General features: G+C 33.7%; 1 protein-coding gene across 1 annotated transcript; it reads right to left on the minus strand.

The window, feature by feature from the left end:
* Window positions 1-3,520: 3,520 nt before the first annotated feature.
* On the minus strand, window positions 3,521-4,336 carry LOC125777598 (uncharacterized). The gene has a single exon (XM_049452685.1). The coding sequence runs from the start codon at window positions 4,334-4,336 to the stop codon at window positions 3,521-3,523; it is 816 nt and encodes a 271-aa protein (XP_049308642.1).
* Between the last annotated feature and the right edge of the window lie 13,732 nt (window positions 4,337-18,068).

Consider the following 18,068-nt stretch of genomic DNA (forward strand, 5'->3'; position numbering starts at 1 on the left):
TGATCTGCACTCGTTCTTCTTTATCTTCAACATGGCCGCAGATCGTGCTGCCACACTCTTTTATTTATAATAAGATACATAATTTACAGATTTATGATGTTACCACAATATATAATTTACATATTTATAATGCTGCCACATTATTTAAACAAATGGACTGTTATAACTCAATGAAAATTTTGTCAAACCTTACTGCTGGTGGGGGGAAATGAAAGTCTTTTCTTGAGTGAAAAATCTTTCATTCTAATTGTCTATATATATTTGTAAGCCTTATATACTATTTTGAAGTCTTATTTATCCAATTAAATATATATAGACGCGTGCTATCTCTTTGACAGTTTTATTAGAAAAGGGAAGATTTAATGACACTACAAAATATTTACAGTGTTGCCATAGTTGATTGACATATTAAAACTTAGAATAGAATAAAGGAGAGACAACATGTCAAAACGCATGGTTGCATTGATAATTAAAAACTAATTATTATTTATGGTGTTGCCACAGTACCCTCCTCCTAGAGAGTCGTAGGTGGTGTGATGAAAACTGGCTTTAGACGATCGATGGAAACTTTAACTTTATTCTCCTTTATTTCCACTTCGAAATACTTAGGTGAGCGGCTCAAAACTTTGTAGGGTCCCATATAAGGTGCTGATAGTGACGGTCTGACTGAATCATCGCGGATGAAGACATGATCACAAGACTTGAGATCGCCATGAACGAAAACTTTTTGGTTAGTGTGCCAGGCTGTACTAACAGGACGCAGGTCTCGCATGATACGACGGAGCTCCACTAGGATTTCCGTTTGGCTCTGGTTACTGGGCTGTTCGATGAAAAGCTCTGAAGGTAATCGCAATGATGTTCCATAAACCAATTCAGAAGGAGTGGACCCGATGTCGTCTTTAAATGTTGAACGCAGTCCAAGTAATATAAGAGGTAAATAGGTCGTCCACTGATCCACTTTATGACATAAAACGGCAGACTTTAATGTGCGATGCCATCGTTCTATTAGTCCATTACATTGTGGATGATACGGCGTTGTTCTTAAATGGGTCACTCCCAAATAGTTTAGCAGTTGTTTAAATATGGCGCTTTCGAATTGACGACCAAGATCCGACGTTATGTCGATGGGTACTCCAAAACGGGAAATCCAGCCGGTTAGCAAGGCCTTTGCTACAACTGGAGCTGTCATGTTGGGAATCGGAATGGCATCTGGCCATCGTGTAAATCGATCGATTATGGTTAAGCAATATCGGTTGCCCTCCGATATTGGAAACGGACCGACAATGTCAATATGCAAATGTCCGAATCGGCTACTGGGATTTATTCTGCGTTGGAATAAGCTCTTGTTGTGTCGAATGACTTTAGACCGTTGGCACTGTATGCAACATCTAGCAAAGGTTCTACTATCCTTCGCAATGCCTGGCCAAACGAATCTGTCGACCATCATCTTGACAGTAGCGCGCGAGCCGGGGTGCGACAGATTGTGTGTAGCCCGTAGAAAAGTTTGTCGAAATTTTGATGTTACAAAGGGACGAATACGTCCTGTGGATATATCACAAAAAACCTTTTTAGTACTTGGAGGTAAAACAAAGGATTTTAATTTTAGTGAGTGTCGAATGCTGCCATTTAGGTGTGCTAGTAGCTCTTCATCGTTCTCTTGGTCCACGGCGACGGCGTCGTAGTCAATAATGGCGGTCGTAAGTGATTGAATTCGCGATAATAGATCAGCAGTTACGTTTCTTTTACCTTGGACATGTCGAATATCAGTAGTGATTTGCGATATGAAATCCAATTGCCGAACTTGACGATCTGAAGCCTTATGCAGTTGTTGTCGGAATGCGAATATAAGTGGCTTATGGTCAGTGTAAATGTGGCAGTTACGACCTTCTAACATATAACGAAAATGACGAACGGCGCTGTATAGCGCGGTTAACTCACGGTCATACGTACTGTATCGCATTTCAGTTGATGAAAACTTCCTTGAGAAAAATCCTAATGGCTGAAGTTTGTCATTTACCATTTGATTTAAGACTGCTCCAGCTGAAAAATCGGATGCATCTACCCACAATGAAAGTTCTGTATCAGGTAGTGGATGCGCTAACATAACACAGTTTGCTAGTTGGGCTTTCGCAGCTTCGAAATGGCGTTTGGTATCTTCATTCCAATCTAAGATGGTGCTGTCGTTTTTCTTATTTCCAGGAATCATGGCGAATAGGGGTCCTTGTAATTCTAAGGCGTTTGGAAGAAATCTCCGATAAAAGTTGAGCATTGCCAAAAAACGTTTAAGCTCTTTTGCGATCTTGGGTGGCTTCATATTTGTTAGTGCTTCGACGCGGCTTGGCAATGGGCGAATACCGTCTTTCGTAATTGAGTGGCCTAAAAAATCGAGTTGAGATACTCCGAATTGCGATTTTGCAACATTGATTGTTAAATTATAATCTCGAAAACGGTTAAATACAATACGAAGATGTTGTTTGTGTTCATCAATCGATTTTGATGCGATGCAAACATCATCTAAATACGCAAATGTAAAATCCAAGCCTCGAAGTACTTCGTTAATTAAACGCTGGAACGTCTGCGCAGCGTTCCTTAATCCGAACGTCATATGAGTAAATTCAAAAAGTCCAAACGGCGTTGTAATGGCGGTTTTACAGATATCATCGGGGTGAATCGGCACCTGATGAAACGCTTTCTGCAAATCTATTTTCGAAAATATAATTTTATTTGCTAGGATTGTTGAAAAGTCTTGAAGGAATGGTATCGGATAGCGGTCAGGAATCGTGTTAGCATTCAAACCCCTATAGTCACCGCAGGGTCTCCAAGAACCATCGGCTTTACGAACTAAATGCAAGGGACTGGCCCAGCTGCTATTTGAAGGACGACAAATACCGAGCTTGATCAGGAGTTCAAATTCTGCACGTGCAGCTGCGAGTTTTTCCGATGATAAGCGTCGTGGTCGTGCGCATACAGGTGGACCAGTAGTTGAAATACGATGAACTACTGACGTGTTTGTACGTAAACCAAGTCGTGACGGACATGTGATGTCAGAAAATTCCTTTAAAATGTCCGAAAATTTTTGCGTGAAATTTATAGTTGATATATTTGTTGGATGTCTATGTTGTGTTACTAAACACGACGTTTTGACCAGGGTGTTTCGGTCTACGAGACGTTGACCTTGTAAATCGACGATCAAGCCATGATGACTTAAGAAATCCGCACCAAGTATACCCTGCGAAACGTCCGCGATTATGAACTTCCAAAGAAATTCACGGCGTAGGTTTAAATTTAATTTAAGCATGACTTCACCGTATGTTTCTACGGGAGAGCCATTTGCGGCAAACAATGACAAAGATGATGGACGTGCTCTAGCTAATTTCGTCGACCTCGGTATAACGGATATGTCCGCTCCTGAATCTATTAAAAAACTAATTTTCGCTGAAGTGTCGTAAATGCAAAGGCGACGACTTGTTGAATTATCAGAGTGTTTGCCGGGCTCTGATATGGTATTAGCCGAGCTGGCCTATTGACTTGGACTGGATACTGGCGTGAACGAGCATGGTTGGCGACATTTAGTGGCATTTGCACCAAATTTTGCATGATACCAACAAAAATTGTTCGTATGTTGAATTACCGGTCTCCCACGTGACGTAGGTCTACTGCGCTGCTGTCCGGTGGATTTAACGTTCCGCATCAACTGTCCTACGGTTTTCGAAAGAGCAGCAATTTCGTTTCGTATTTCACTTAACTCACCCTGCGGTTGCGATTCGGCTCTAACCTCAAAAATTTGTCCACCATCCTTCAGTGATAAGCATTCTGTGATAGAATCAGCGATTTTAATTTTGTCGCTAATTGGAACGCTAGTGGCGATGATAGCTGCTTGTGCGTACGGTGGCAAGCGGCTAACCCAGAGATCGTGTAGTATGCTCTCGCTGAGCGTGGTACCTGCTGTTCGTCGCATTTCGTTGTACAAATCGCTAGGCCTTCGGTCACCCAGTGGAAGCTCTTTCAAAACACGTTGGAGACGGCGTTGTTGACTCTCGGCGAAATTTTCGATGATTCTACGACGAATGTAGCTAAATTTGTCCGTTGCTGGTGTATCATCAATAAGAGTACGCATCTCTAGTAATTTTGCCGGAGGTACGCTTGCAAGTACTATGTTGAATTTGGCTGTATCAGAGTAAACACGTGAGGCTTCAAACCAAAACTCCAGCGAGTAGAAGTAAGCCTCAATACTATCCTCCGACATCGCCGGCAGTGGAATTCGTGGTGGAGTATTTTGCGGTGGAGGCTGTTCCATGTCGCTATGAGTATCCGCCGATGATCTCGTTTTTATCATTTTCGTAATTTAACTATTAAAAAATAACTTTTTCTTTTGTCTGGGGTCACCAATATAGACGCGTGCTATCTCTTTGACAGTTTTATTAGAAAAGGGAAGATTTAATGACACTACAAAATATTTACAGTGTTGCCATAGTTGATTGACATATTAAAACTTAGAATAGAATAAAGGAGAGACAACATGTCAAAACGCATGGTTGCATTGATAATTAAAAACTAATTATTATTTATGGTGTTGCCACATATATGTATGTGTATGTACGGCATAGGGTTGTTTTTAATTACAATGCCAGCTAAGAGCGGTTAAAAAACTAGTGAAACAGTAGGGGTATTCTCTTGCTCTTGCAAAAACCGGTGCACGGTGCAAGCATTGCAAATTTACAACGGCACAACAACAAACACACGCAGAAAAATATTTGCAAGGGCTGTGAAATATGTCAGACCAAAACCCGTGTATATTAGCGTGCAATGTCACGCAAAAATAAAATTGCAACCCCGTTGTAGTTGCCATTTTACATAAAGACATATTACGTCGTTAAACTGTTGAGAAAGGTAAATTTTAATTACATTTTATAATTTCTATTTAAATTATAAAGTTTTGTTACAGTTTTTTTGTTAAAAATGCATGCAGAAGGTGCGCCAATTCACAATAGCCATGCACAATAGTCATTTACAATAAATTGACTGAATCAGTCGCTCATATATCACTAGATTCTGCAATGGGTGCTCTCGTGCCCTTGTATATTTCGGTGTAGTATTTTTGCAATCTGCAATCTTGCAAGAGCAAGAGAATACCCCTAGTAAGTTGAAAAGTAGTGAAAAAAGTTACATTGCCATAGGCCGCGTGAAGATTCTAACCACTTTTCCCCTCAAACGTACGTATACATGTGATCATACATCTTTGTTGCGCTCATTCAGCAGTGTCATATAAAGAAGTATATCTGTCCTGCTCTAATATCCCCAATCGACGGTTGATGCAGGGTTGCATTTTTTGATTCCTAGTTTAAAAATTTCTTAAAATTTAAAAGAAAACTTTTTAATTTTTAAATTATTAACATAAAATTGTAATTTATTGTAATTAAATATCTTAATGCTAACATTGGGTAAATAAAAATATATTTAATTTAAAAAAAAATAATTTCATCTGAAAAAAGATTATAAAAGACAAATACCTGAAATAAAACAAAGGTTATTAAAACCTGAAAATAAATAATAATTACATTGAGTTTGTAATATCTAAAAGAAAAAGAAAGATTAATTGTATAAAATGATAATAATATCTGAAAGAAAAGATTTATATTATCTGAAAAAATAAAATATTGTTGCAAAAGTAGTATTTAGTTGTATTTGGATATGCATCCCTTATTATGAACAATAGCTGTAGGTATATGGAATAGCATTTGTCTTGTTGTAGACATCTGGCGCCGCGGCTGTCTGCTTGTCTAAGCAATAGCTGCATTTGGCGCCGTATGTTCTGGTAATTTCCAGACGCAATATTCTAGAAGGACACGTCGGCATCAGCGAGAAGTGCGTGGGTATATAAGCCGTGGCAGCGCCAACGTAATCAATCAGTGCTAAGAGTAAACTGTTATAGTGTAGACAAGTTGTAAAATAAAGAGTTGTTGAATTGAATTAAACAGTTTTGGTTTTATTCGTCAATCCAGAGATACGAACCTAGCAAAGTCAACTAGCAAGCAGTAAAAATCGTAACAATATATTAAATACAAATAGAATTTACTCTGAAAGCAAAGATTAATTAAATAAAAATAATAATAACATCTGATTGTGCAGGCCTCCTTAAACATACATATTGAGCCCCAACCGTCAAAAAGACGTAAGCGCCAAAAACAAATTATACAGGGGAAGATTTTTTTTTTAAATCTTAGGTTTAGGAAGAAGTAGTGCAGTGGAATTGAGTATGTATGCAAGTTAACGGCAGCAGCCACACAGATACTTAACGATAAATGTAAACAAATTGTATCTTCTCACAGTATTACTGCTTGGTCAGCAGAATACTTTAATTAATAAGAAATCAATATATCACTTGTTTTGATAAGTAAGCAAAATCCAATATTCCATTATTTGTTTTGATAATGAGAATAATTGGAAATCCAATGCTCTGGCATTTCATCACTTAATGTAATGCCAAAGCATCTTTAGTAATAAGCATAGAATTATAAGAATATAAATATAAGTGCTTTTACTAATAAAGATCAGTGTATAATCGGCAAGCGTATTGAGTGATCATCTTGATGATCAAAGCGCACCATACATTGTCACTCAAACCAACACTTTGTTTAATTTCTACCGCGCGTAGCGGAACGGAATATATTTTTTTAATACTTCCCACACAAGGGAAGTTAATTGGCGCCCAACGTTAAGGGCACGTGTTCGTCGTATAAAGGGAGAGAAATGTATCCCTAGAACCATAACGGTCGCGATTAGTGAACACTAACCGGTAAACGTACATAAACCTCGTGCGAGAGGTAGTACATATGTGAATAACGCATTAAAAATTAAAAAGAAAAAACAAGTATCCCAAGAATAGGGAGAAAAGCCAAACCAAACTTGAAGTAAAGTGAGCAAAAACTTTATTGCTTGTTGTGTTGTGACAATCGCAGAATAAATAAGAACAAATTTTTTTTTTAAATAAATTAAAAAAAATGAACAGTGAATAAAAAAGTAAAGAGTGACTTATAAAAATCACAAAATACAAATATTTAAAAAACAAAAAAAAAACATCATTAGGCATTGCACGTCAAGCAGCGGCGTAGCCATCGACGGAAACCAAGGACTAAGGAAATTACAACACACCACAAAAGACGAGGAGAAGAAGGAGTAAGATTTTATTATCCATATTTATCAAATATATTAGTACATTAATATATAAGACAATCAATTTTAGCAATTAAGTTAAACTATTAAGAATCATTGAAGGCTCGACCAGCCAAATAATAAAATATTTTGAAACCGCGATTCACCACCGCAAGGGGGACCCTCCGGTTTATAACAAAAAACTCAATTCTGCGATTCCGAACTTCAGACCCTCCAGAATAAAAGAGTCTCCTTTCCTAGAAAGGATCAAAAATAAAAAAGTACAAAATTAAATCTTAAAAATTTTAAATAAAGGCTCGACTAGACATATAATAAAATATTAAAAAAAAACCGCGATTCACCACCGCAAGGGGGACCCTCCGGTTTATAATAAAACTCAATTCTGCGATTCTGAACTACAGACCCTCCAGAATAAAAGAGTCTCCTTTCCTAGAAAGGATCAAAAAATAAAAATAAAAAAAATAAAACAACTGACTTGGACTATAACAAAATAGACAGAATAGTTAGAAATTTTGAAAGATTTGTAGAAGTCGATAGGATTAAAATTGCCCATATTTAAAGAAAAATTAATTTATCAAAAATGCCTTTAAGTAGCGAAAATGAGACTTTAGTCGCAAGACTAATTGCGGCAACGAACGCATCACTCAGATTAGAAATATCTGAAATGCGCAGGCAAATAGAAGGCTTAACGAAGTCTACAACAATAACAGATTACCAACCTGAAGAAATAAATTCAGAGATTCGCTGTGACGAATCCCTAGAAGTAATAAAATCTTTACCAGAATTTGGGGGAAAGCAAAATAAATATGTTAGTTGGAGGGAATCGGCTAACAACGCAATGAGCTTATACATAAGAGGCAGCCGTAGGTATTTTGCTGCATTAACTATATTAAGAAATAAAATCACTCACGATGCTAATGACATCTTGTCCAACCACGGAACAGTCCTAAATTTTGATGCTATATTAGCACGATTAGATTTCGCTTACGCCGATAAGCGACCAGCTCATATAATCGAGCAAGAAATGAGTATTCTGCGTCAAGGCAATTACTCTATAATTGAATATTATAATAAGGTTAATGAGAAATTAACCTTGCTAATAAATAAAACCATAATGACTTACGGATCAGATAGCGCCGTAACTAAGGAATTCAATGCTAAAAATAGGCGGGATGCTTTACGCACATTTATAACGGGACTAAACGGAAATTTAGCTAATATACTATTTTCTCTATCGCCAAGCGACTTACCAAATGCTTTAGCAAAAGCACAAGAATTAGAATCCAACAATATGCGAGCAGCATTCGCATTACAATTTGGAAAAAACTATTCAAATCCCAACAATAATAACAGGCAACATACTTCTAACAACAGATTCAATAATGGTAATTTTAATAATAATTTACGGTTCCCACAAGTCCAACCACAAAGGAATTATAACCAAAGAATGGGATACCAGAATAACCAACCACGACCTACACCAATGGATGTCGACTCAAGCATCCATACACGCAACCGTATGTTGCAAAAGCCAACAACATTTAATCAAAACAATTTGGAAAAAAGGCCACATGGAAGTACACAACAGAATGTGCAGCCACCGACTAAGACACAGCGCATTAATAATATTAAGGAGGATCATTTTTTAGGCCAAAATTAACTCTGCCATATATATTTCTAGATGACAGGGTTACTGGTCAGAATTTTAAAATATTAATAGATACAGGAGCAACTAGTTGCTATATTAAATCAGGAATATACAAAAATAAAAATAAATTGGATATACAAAAAAGAGTAAAAACAATTAATGGCTTTTCGATAATACGCTATTATCACATTATCACATTATTCGGTAAAAAACAAATATTCTACGAAATCGAAAATTTGGAAGCAGACCTTTTAATAGGATACAAATTTTTGAAGGACATTAATGCAGTGATTAACTTGGAAAAAAAGAAATTAATAATAAATAATGAAAAAGAGGAGGATATATTTAGCTTAGGATGCGAATATGAGCATCAGAAAAGTAAGGATAATTTAAAGATCGTAAAGGAGGACGAAATTACTTTGGAAGCAAAGACTTCTAAAGCGCCAGCCGACGGGAATACCGGCAAATATAAAAAAATAAATATTGTGAAGCAGGAAAGCTCTACAACGCCAGCTGAAGATTTATACCAGCAGAGTAGAAGTAAAAATTATGTAAAAAATATTGTGGAACGAAAAAGTTCTACAACGCCAGCCGATGATAATACCGGCAAATTAAATAAAAAATATATTGTGGAACAAAGAAGTTCTACAACGCCAGCCGATGATAATACCGGCAAATTAAATAAAAAATATATTGTGGAACAAAGAAGTTCTACAACGCCAGCCGATGATAATACCGGCAATATAGAAGAGGAAAACTATGTAAACAAAATTACTTTAGAGGAAAGGTTCTCTAAAGCGCCAGTCGAAGGAAATACCGACATAAACGAAGATGAAATTGAAAATTTAAGAGAGGAAATTAGAAATGAAATATATAAAATACATTCTTCAATAAATATGAATTTACCGTTTCGAACGGATATAAAAGCGGAAATAACGACAATTGTTGAAACTCCTATATGGAGTAAACAATACCCATATCCTCTTTCTGCTAATTCCTTCATAAACGAAGAGGTAAAAAAAATGATAGAAGATAAAATAATAAGGCCAAGTAAGAGCGCATATAATTCACCAATTTGGCGATGGATAATGTTTTAAGGGACTTTATTGGAAAATTTTGTCACGTTTATATTGACGATATAATCGTATTTTCAAAAAGCTTCGAGGAACATAAAAAACATTTAAGTATAATAATAGAAGTTCTAAAAAACGCAAATATGAAAATTTCATTACAAAAATCTAAATTCTACCAAGAAGAAGTAGAATTTTTGGGATATATTGTTGCAAAGAATGTTATAAAGACAGATCCAAAAAAAGTTGAAACAATTTTAAATTTTCCGGTTCCAACAACTTTACGACAGTTACGAACTTTCCTAGGAATGATTGGATATTACAGGAAGTTTATTAAAAATTATGCTAAAATAGCAAAACCATTAACAATACATTTATCAGGTGAAAACGGAAGAGTTTCACAACATATGTCCAAAAAAATTAAAATTAGATTGGAACAAGAAGGACTTTTGGCAATTGAGAAAATGAAGTCTATATTAGTAGATCAAGTCGAATTAATTCAACCAAATTTTAACGAAACATTTATATTAACGACAGACGCATCAAATGAAGCTATTGGTGGAGTCTTAAGCCAAGGGGGCAAACCTATTACATTTATATCTAAAACATTAAATTCAACAGAAAGAAATTACGCGACTAATGAAAAAGAGCTATACGCTATCGTATGGGCATTAAAAAATCTAAGAAATTATTTATACGGAGTTTCAGATTTGGAAATTCATACTGATCACCAACCACTAACATTTGCAGTCTCACCTAGAAATCCAAATGCCAAAATGAAAAGATGGCATGCTTTAAGCGGCCCACTCACGACAAATTTGTTTGACAAATCTGTTTGAAGACGGTTGAGCACTCACGACAAACTGATTTGACAAACTTTATTTCCATTGTGTGCTTCGAGGAGTTAACATGTCTGATTATAACGCGGATGATGTAATTGCGCTACTAGTAATACACCAGTGCATGAAGCGAAAAAAGCCAAATGCAAAAAAAAAAAAATAATGAAGAAAGAATGGATGAAAGAGTGGTTATGTGAGAGATATAACCACTCACATGTAAAACTATTAAATTCAATGGAGCTGAATTTTTCCACGGCTTATCTTTTTGGCATTTATTCTTATAATTTTCACTTTTGCATTGCCATAAGGCCGTTTCATTTTTAAATAATTCAATAAACTCTTCCAAAAAATGTTTGCTCACGCTTGCCATTTTTTTATCCGCTGATGTTTACTCTGCAAAAATTTCAAACAACTGACCAAATGTTTGCAAACCACGCCACTCACGACAAACGAATCCACAAATCGGTTGTTAGTTTTTGAAATTTGTCGCAAACCTTCAATCCGTTTGACAACATGCCCACTCACGACAAAAACCACCTCAAACTCAAACAGATTTGTCAAACAAATTTGTCGTGAGTGGGCCGCTTTAATTGGAGAATATGGAGCAAAAATTATATATAAACCAGGTAAAACAAATGTGGTAGCAGATGCTCTATCACGACAATTTCTTAATAATTTATCCGACGAATCGTCAACCACAGTAACCCAACATTCAGCTGAAAGTAGTGATCATACTCAGATACCCGAGACAAAAAAACCATTAAACCAATTTAAACAACAAATTTTACTAAGTAAAAATAGATTTACAATACATGAGCAAATTCAAGAATTTGGGAAAATTAGACATTTAATTGAATACGATACTGTTGATAATTTAATCACAATATTAAAGGAATACATCAAACCAAATATTGTTACGGCAATACATTGCTCAATAGAGAATCTGTACGAAATACAAGCGAAAATAAGAGAAACATTTACTAATAAATTCATATATACGAAAAATTTTGCAATTGACATAACGAACAGAGAAGACCAAGGAATTATAATTGAACAAACGCATACACGAGCACATAGAAGTTACCAAGAAAATTTGGATCAAATTTGCAAAAAATATTATTGGCCTGAAATGAGAAAACAATTCAAAGAATATGTAAGGAATTGCGACATATGTAATAAAAACAAATATGATAGACACCCTATAAAAATACCAATTGGAGAGGTCCCAATACCTACAGAGGAAGGAGTACAGATACACATGGATATATTCTATGCGCAATCTTTAAAATTCATTACGTGTATAGATAGCTATTCCAAATTTTTGGTTATTAAGCAAATCGAAGATAAGATTAATTTAGAAGATAAAGTGTTAGAAATATTACAAAGCTTCCCCAATATAAAGAAGTTAACAATTGATAATGAACCAGGATTCACTACGGTACAATTTAAGTCCTTGATGCAGAGACTTCAAATAGAAATATTTTTTTGTAACCCAAATAATAGTACCACGAATGGTCAAATTGAGAGGGTACATTCAACAATAATTGAAATTTCACGATGTATTAAACAAGAATATAATTTAATAAGCTTTTCAGAATCAATATTTAGAGCTGCCCAACAATATAACAAAACTATACATTCGGTAACTAATGAGAAACCATTTGAAGTACTTTATAATAAAGTCTCTCATGATATTTTACCAGACAAAATTTTATCAGCACAAACTAAGATGCTAGAAAGACACAATAAAAGTAGAATTAATAAAACATATTTATGCGGAGATGTTATATATGAAAAGATTACAGGAGAGAGAAATAAACTAAATCCTAGATACAAGAAACAGGTAGTAAAAGAAGACTTAGGGAATAAAGTTAGAATTAACTACAGGAATAGAATAGTACATAAAGATAATATTAAATCTTAATCATATATTTTTAGAGGATGATACCCCTAATTATTCTAACATTAATTACCAATACAATGACAGACATTGTGGACTACACAAGAGAAGATTACGTATTATTAGAAGACGGAGATGTAGCCCTGTATAATGACTACGGAAATATTTTTCACATCACTAATTTAACATACTTTAGAGAACTTATAAGTTCAGACACAAATTATTATAATAAAAAACTCAGATATAAAAATTTTGAACAAAATAATGAACAAGACAAGGCATATATTAATGATTTAGACACAGATCCAGAAATAGAACTCATAGAAACTTTATTAGAACAACTACAAATTAAAGATACAAGATATAGGAGAGGAATAAATGAAATAGGTACATTATGGAAGTGGATAGCAGGAACACCAGACCATGACGACCTAGTGTTAGTAAATAATAAATTAAACGAATTAATTGACAATAATAATAAACAATACACAACAAATTCTAAAATTTTTGGAATTATTAACCAATTAACTGAAACAATCAATAACATTAATGAAAACTCAAATATTAAAATTCTAATGAAACGGAAAAATCAATTCCTAATAACTGAATTACAAAATATGATTAATACAATAGCTATAGGAAAAATGGGAATTTTGAACCCGACAATTTTAAATTTAGCCGAGATTAAAAGTATAATTAAGAATGAACATGGACGATTGACAATAATTGATATAATAGACATTTCAAATTTTAAAATAGTACAAAATAAAGATGTAATAGTTATATATATTAAGTATCCAAAAATTATATATGATTGTAAATATTATGACGTAAGAGCAATTACACAAAAAGATGGCAGATTAATAATTGATAATGAAATTGCGAAATGCAAAAAAGAATATATAAATATAAAAAACTGCAAAAAAGAAATGATAAATACTTATTGTAAAATTAATAATAAAAATACTTGCCTATCAGATATTTTGTCCAATAAAAAAGGGAAATGTAAAAAAATTAAAGAAAAACATAAAGACATAGATATAATTAAAGAAGGAGCAATATTAGTCTCTGGAAATCATACTATAGATGACTCTGCCATAAATGGAGTTTACCTTGTAACATTTGAAAATTATACAAATATTGATAATATAACTTACGAAAATATTGATTGTAAAATATGGAATTATTTAAAAAATAATCATATTAATAACTTTGAAATTATAGAATACATAGAAACAAAAAATAAAGAATTTGAATTTGAAAACATAAATATTTTGAGTGAAAGAATTAAAGAATTTAAAAATCATTCACTTTTCTGGTACATAATTGTAATACTTGTACTATTAATAACAATATACATAATCTATAAGATTTTAAAATTAAAAAATATATATAAAACCAATAAGCAAAGCAAAAAATTAAAATTTCAAGAATTGTCATATAATGCTATTTTAAAGAGCATTTACAAAATATCAAAAAATGATACTGAATCGGGGACGATTCATCTTAGAGAGGGGGGAGTTAACGGCAGCAGCCACACAGATACTTAACGATAAATGTAAACAAATTGTATCTTCTCACAGTATTACTGCTTGGTCAGCAGAATACTTTAATTAATAAGAAATCAATATATCACTTGTTTTGATAAGTAAGCAAAATCCAATATTCCATTATTTGTTTTGATAATGAGAATAATTGGAAATCCAATGCTCTGGCATTTCATCACTTAATGAAATGCCAAAGCATCTTTAGTAATAAGCATAGAATTATAAGAATATAAATATAAGTGCTTTTACTAATAAAGATCAGTGTATAATCGGCAAGCGTATTGAGTGATCATCTTGATGATCAAAGCGCACCATACATTGTCACTCAAACCAACACTTTGTTTAATTTCTACCGCGCGTAGCGGAACGGAATATTTTTTTTAAATACTTCCCACACAAGGAAAGTTAATTTGCACTGCTACTTCTTAACTATACATTGTATTTTTTTTTTTTCATATATTTCCAAGATAACGGGTATTAATGTCGCTTACGTCTTTTTTGCTGTCATGATGGATAGCTACTAATTTATGTTTTGGCGTTTACGCCCAATGATATTAGTAAAAAAACTTTGTTCTGTTTTTAATTTTTTAATTTTTCAAATTTTTTCGTGTACAAAAATTAACCTTAAATTCGTTAGTGTCAATAAAAAATAAAATTAATATGAAAAATACTTTAGAGTACAGAATTAATTTTAACTGCAAACTTATATAAATAATAATAGTTTTTAAACTTTAATTGAATAGTTTTAAAAATAATTGGCTTTCTAAAAAATACTAATTGTCTTCTTGATCAGTTTCAGGTAGAACATCTTTAATAATTTCATCGTATTTTAAATTTAAAAATTCGCTGTGAAATCTTGTAGGTATTGTGTTTTTATCACATATTGTTTTTAGATCTTTGTATTTTTTTGAAGAAATTTTTAATAAATTATCATATAAACGTAGAGGTCCATTAAAGAATTATTTCGTCTTGATCTTGCAATGGAGTTAAGATCGTATTCTTCAATTTTGGAATCGTCAAAATATCCGTACTTAAGTTTCATGATAGGATTATTTTTTTCTAACGAAGCAGAACGTAATTTAGAATTTGCAGATGTTCGTATTGCCGCCAATAGAAATACCATAATATTAAAATTAATATATTAAAATCATCTACCTATTTATCATTGAAAATGTTAAACTAGATACATCGCAATGATAGCACATACATATGTATGTACATTGACCACTGAATATAGAAAATAAAGTTTATTTCTCCATCAGCGTAGTATTGATCTTATTGATGGTAACAATACTTGTAGTATTTATCTGAAAGCATATCGCAATACCAGAAATTAAAATCAAACAAGAACTCAACTACTCTGAAAAAACCGTTCTTCATCACTCATTATTTGAAGATTTGCAACAACAAATTCAACCAATGCAGTCGAACGAGGGCGTTCGAATTTAAAAAGGTAGATGTTAAGAAAATCGACATTTAGGAACCTAAAACGCTTCACCCGATCAATCATTTTCATTCTGTTTTGTAGAATCAAATAAAGTAGTTCATTTCATTCTTGAATAACGTGTACATACCAGAGAGCTGCAATGAATATGATAAAATCAGAACAAACAGTCGTGCCAAAAACACAATCAAATCAATTCCGTTCGGCATAGACAAAATTGTTAATCAATTCGAATAGCCGCCAGCGTCAACTGATCTGATGCAACACGAACAATCTGTTCTTCAGCAATCACGATCGAGTAAACGGTATGGGTGGCTTCGGTTCCAATCGTATCAGGTCAGTTCATAGCGTTGCGAGGATTGTTTGAATTGATGTGAACTTTGGGTAAACTATAATTAAATCTACGACTAAATCTTTGGGTAAATCTATAAGTACCCCAAACAACAACAATTTTCTGCTGGACTGATTTGAATCATGTGTGGCAAAAAATGTATCAGCTTTGAAAATGTGCGCATGTTACAAAATTTCGATGCGTAAACAATGGAAATTCCATCGAGTACGTGTATACATATATACATATTTCTTTTCCTATGTACTCGATGGAATTTCCATTACACATATAACATAGGAATACACATACATACATGTACATACAAACATATGTATTTGAAATAGAACAGACCCTGCCAATCAAGAGCGGATAAAAGACCAGATAATCAATGTAACAAATCTTTATAATTTAAATAGAAATTATAAAATCTATTTAAAACTTACCTTCCACAACAATTTAACAACGTAATATGTCTTTATGTAAAATGACGGCTAAAACAGGGTTGCAATTATATTTTTGCATGATATTGCACGTAAATATACATGAGGGTTGGTCTGACATATTTTACAGCCATTGCAAATAATTTTCTGCCTCTGTCTGTTGTTGTGCCGGTGCACCAAGAGGAAATATATGCAATTCTTGCACTGTGCAAGGGTTTTGCAAGAGCAAGAGAATACCCCTAATGTTTCATAGATTTAGCACCCGCCTCCCGAATTCCTCCCAAAATAAAGACTTGCGGGGAGAATAAAATTCCACTTGCTGCCTTCTTTTTCCGTAGTTGATATAATCACTTGTTTAAAACCACTATCCAAAAATTTTGCTCTCCAAGATTTCTTTTGTTCTTCTGCTTTCTTCGTTTCTGCCAGGTTGCATGATTTTTAATCGCATTTAGTTGTTGACTTGTTCTCGGCTACCATTGGGTCCTGCTCTTCCATTGTGTTATCAACTTCAGCATCTCTTTCTGCAAGATATTTTATCTCATCCTTTCCATTCTCCTCAATTTCCAAAAGAGACATTTTATTGTTCACATCATTAAATGTGCATTGCTACTCAAAGTAAATTCCTCTACACGCAGCTTGCCTTCCTTCGATATGTTAGCTATGCGAGGCTTCTCAAAGGTTATATCTTCTACGCACAGCTTACCTTCCTTCGATATGTCATCAACGCAACGCTTCTCGAAACGTATATATTCTATACGCAGCTTACCTTTTTTCGATATGTCATCTATGCGAAGTTTCTCGAAGGTTATATCTTCTAAGTGCAGCTTGCCAAAGGTTATACATACATATGTTCTAAGCGTAGCTTACCTTCCATAGTCTGCTCTAGAAGGTTTATTCTATTGACAGTTACCATTTATTTCGTAATCAAATTTCAAATGCTTGGTAAACTATTAAATATTTCGTAGCTTAGGTGCCACTTATGAACTCCTGAATGATTTATAATGTAATGACGGAGTGTTATAAGTATGTTACTTACTCGTACTAGCAATAAATCTACTAGACAACTTTATGGATGTTCGACACTCATCGTTTGGATCTTTATTATTTTTATGAATATTTTTCAGCAAATTATGTTAATGAAGAATATATTGATTAGTCTCAATGTAGCCCAATCAATCCTGTTATGATGTTTATATTTATAAAATTAGCTGATTATCTTCAGATAGATTGCAAATAAAATCTATAAAAAAATGAATAAATTATATGTTGATGACGTGGATAAATCCAATAACGTCAAAATCACCGATTTTGAAAATACAGTAGTACCTCGATTCTTGCACGTAATGACAACCGAGCTCGGTGCAATTATTGAGGATGTTACAAGTACCGAGTATCTTTTTTCATATAAAATAAACGAATCTTACATATATTTATTTACATTTCAATTCAAAAATCCTTAAGTTAAATATCTTAGTATACTATATATACATAAATATATACATATATTGAGCCTCTGAAGCGTCATAACATCGTTTAAGGAAGCGTTATTTTGCTCCGCTTATTCTAGGCAAATATTGAATGCTGAAATTGTCTCCGCCGACGTAACTTTCTTGGTCCTGAAATGGTGTGAATTTTTAATATATCTTTAGCTAGCCGTAAAGGTAACTCTGAAAGAG

This window comes from Bactrocera dorsalis, chromosome 3 (genome assembly GCF_023373825.1).
Source record: "Bactrocera dorsalis isolate Fly_Bdor chromosome 3, ASM2337382v1, whole genome shotgun sequence".
NCBI classification, from domain to species: domain Eukaryota; kingdom Metazoa; phylum Arthropoda; class Insecta; order Diptera; family Tephritidae; genus Bactrocera; species Bactrocera dorsalis.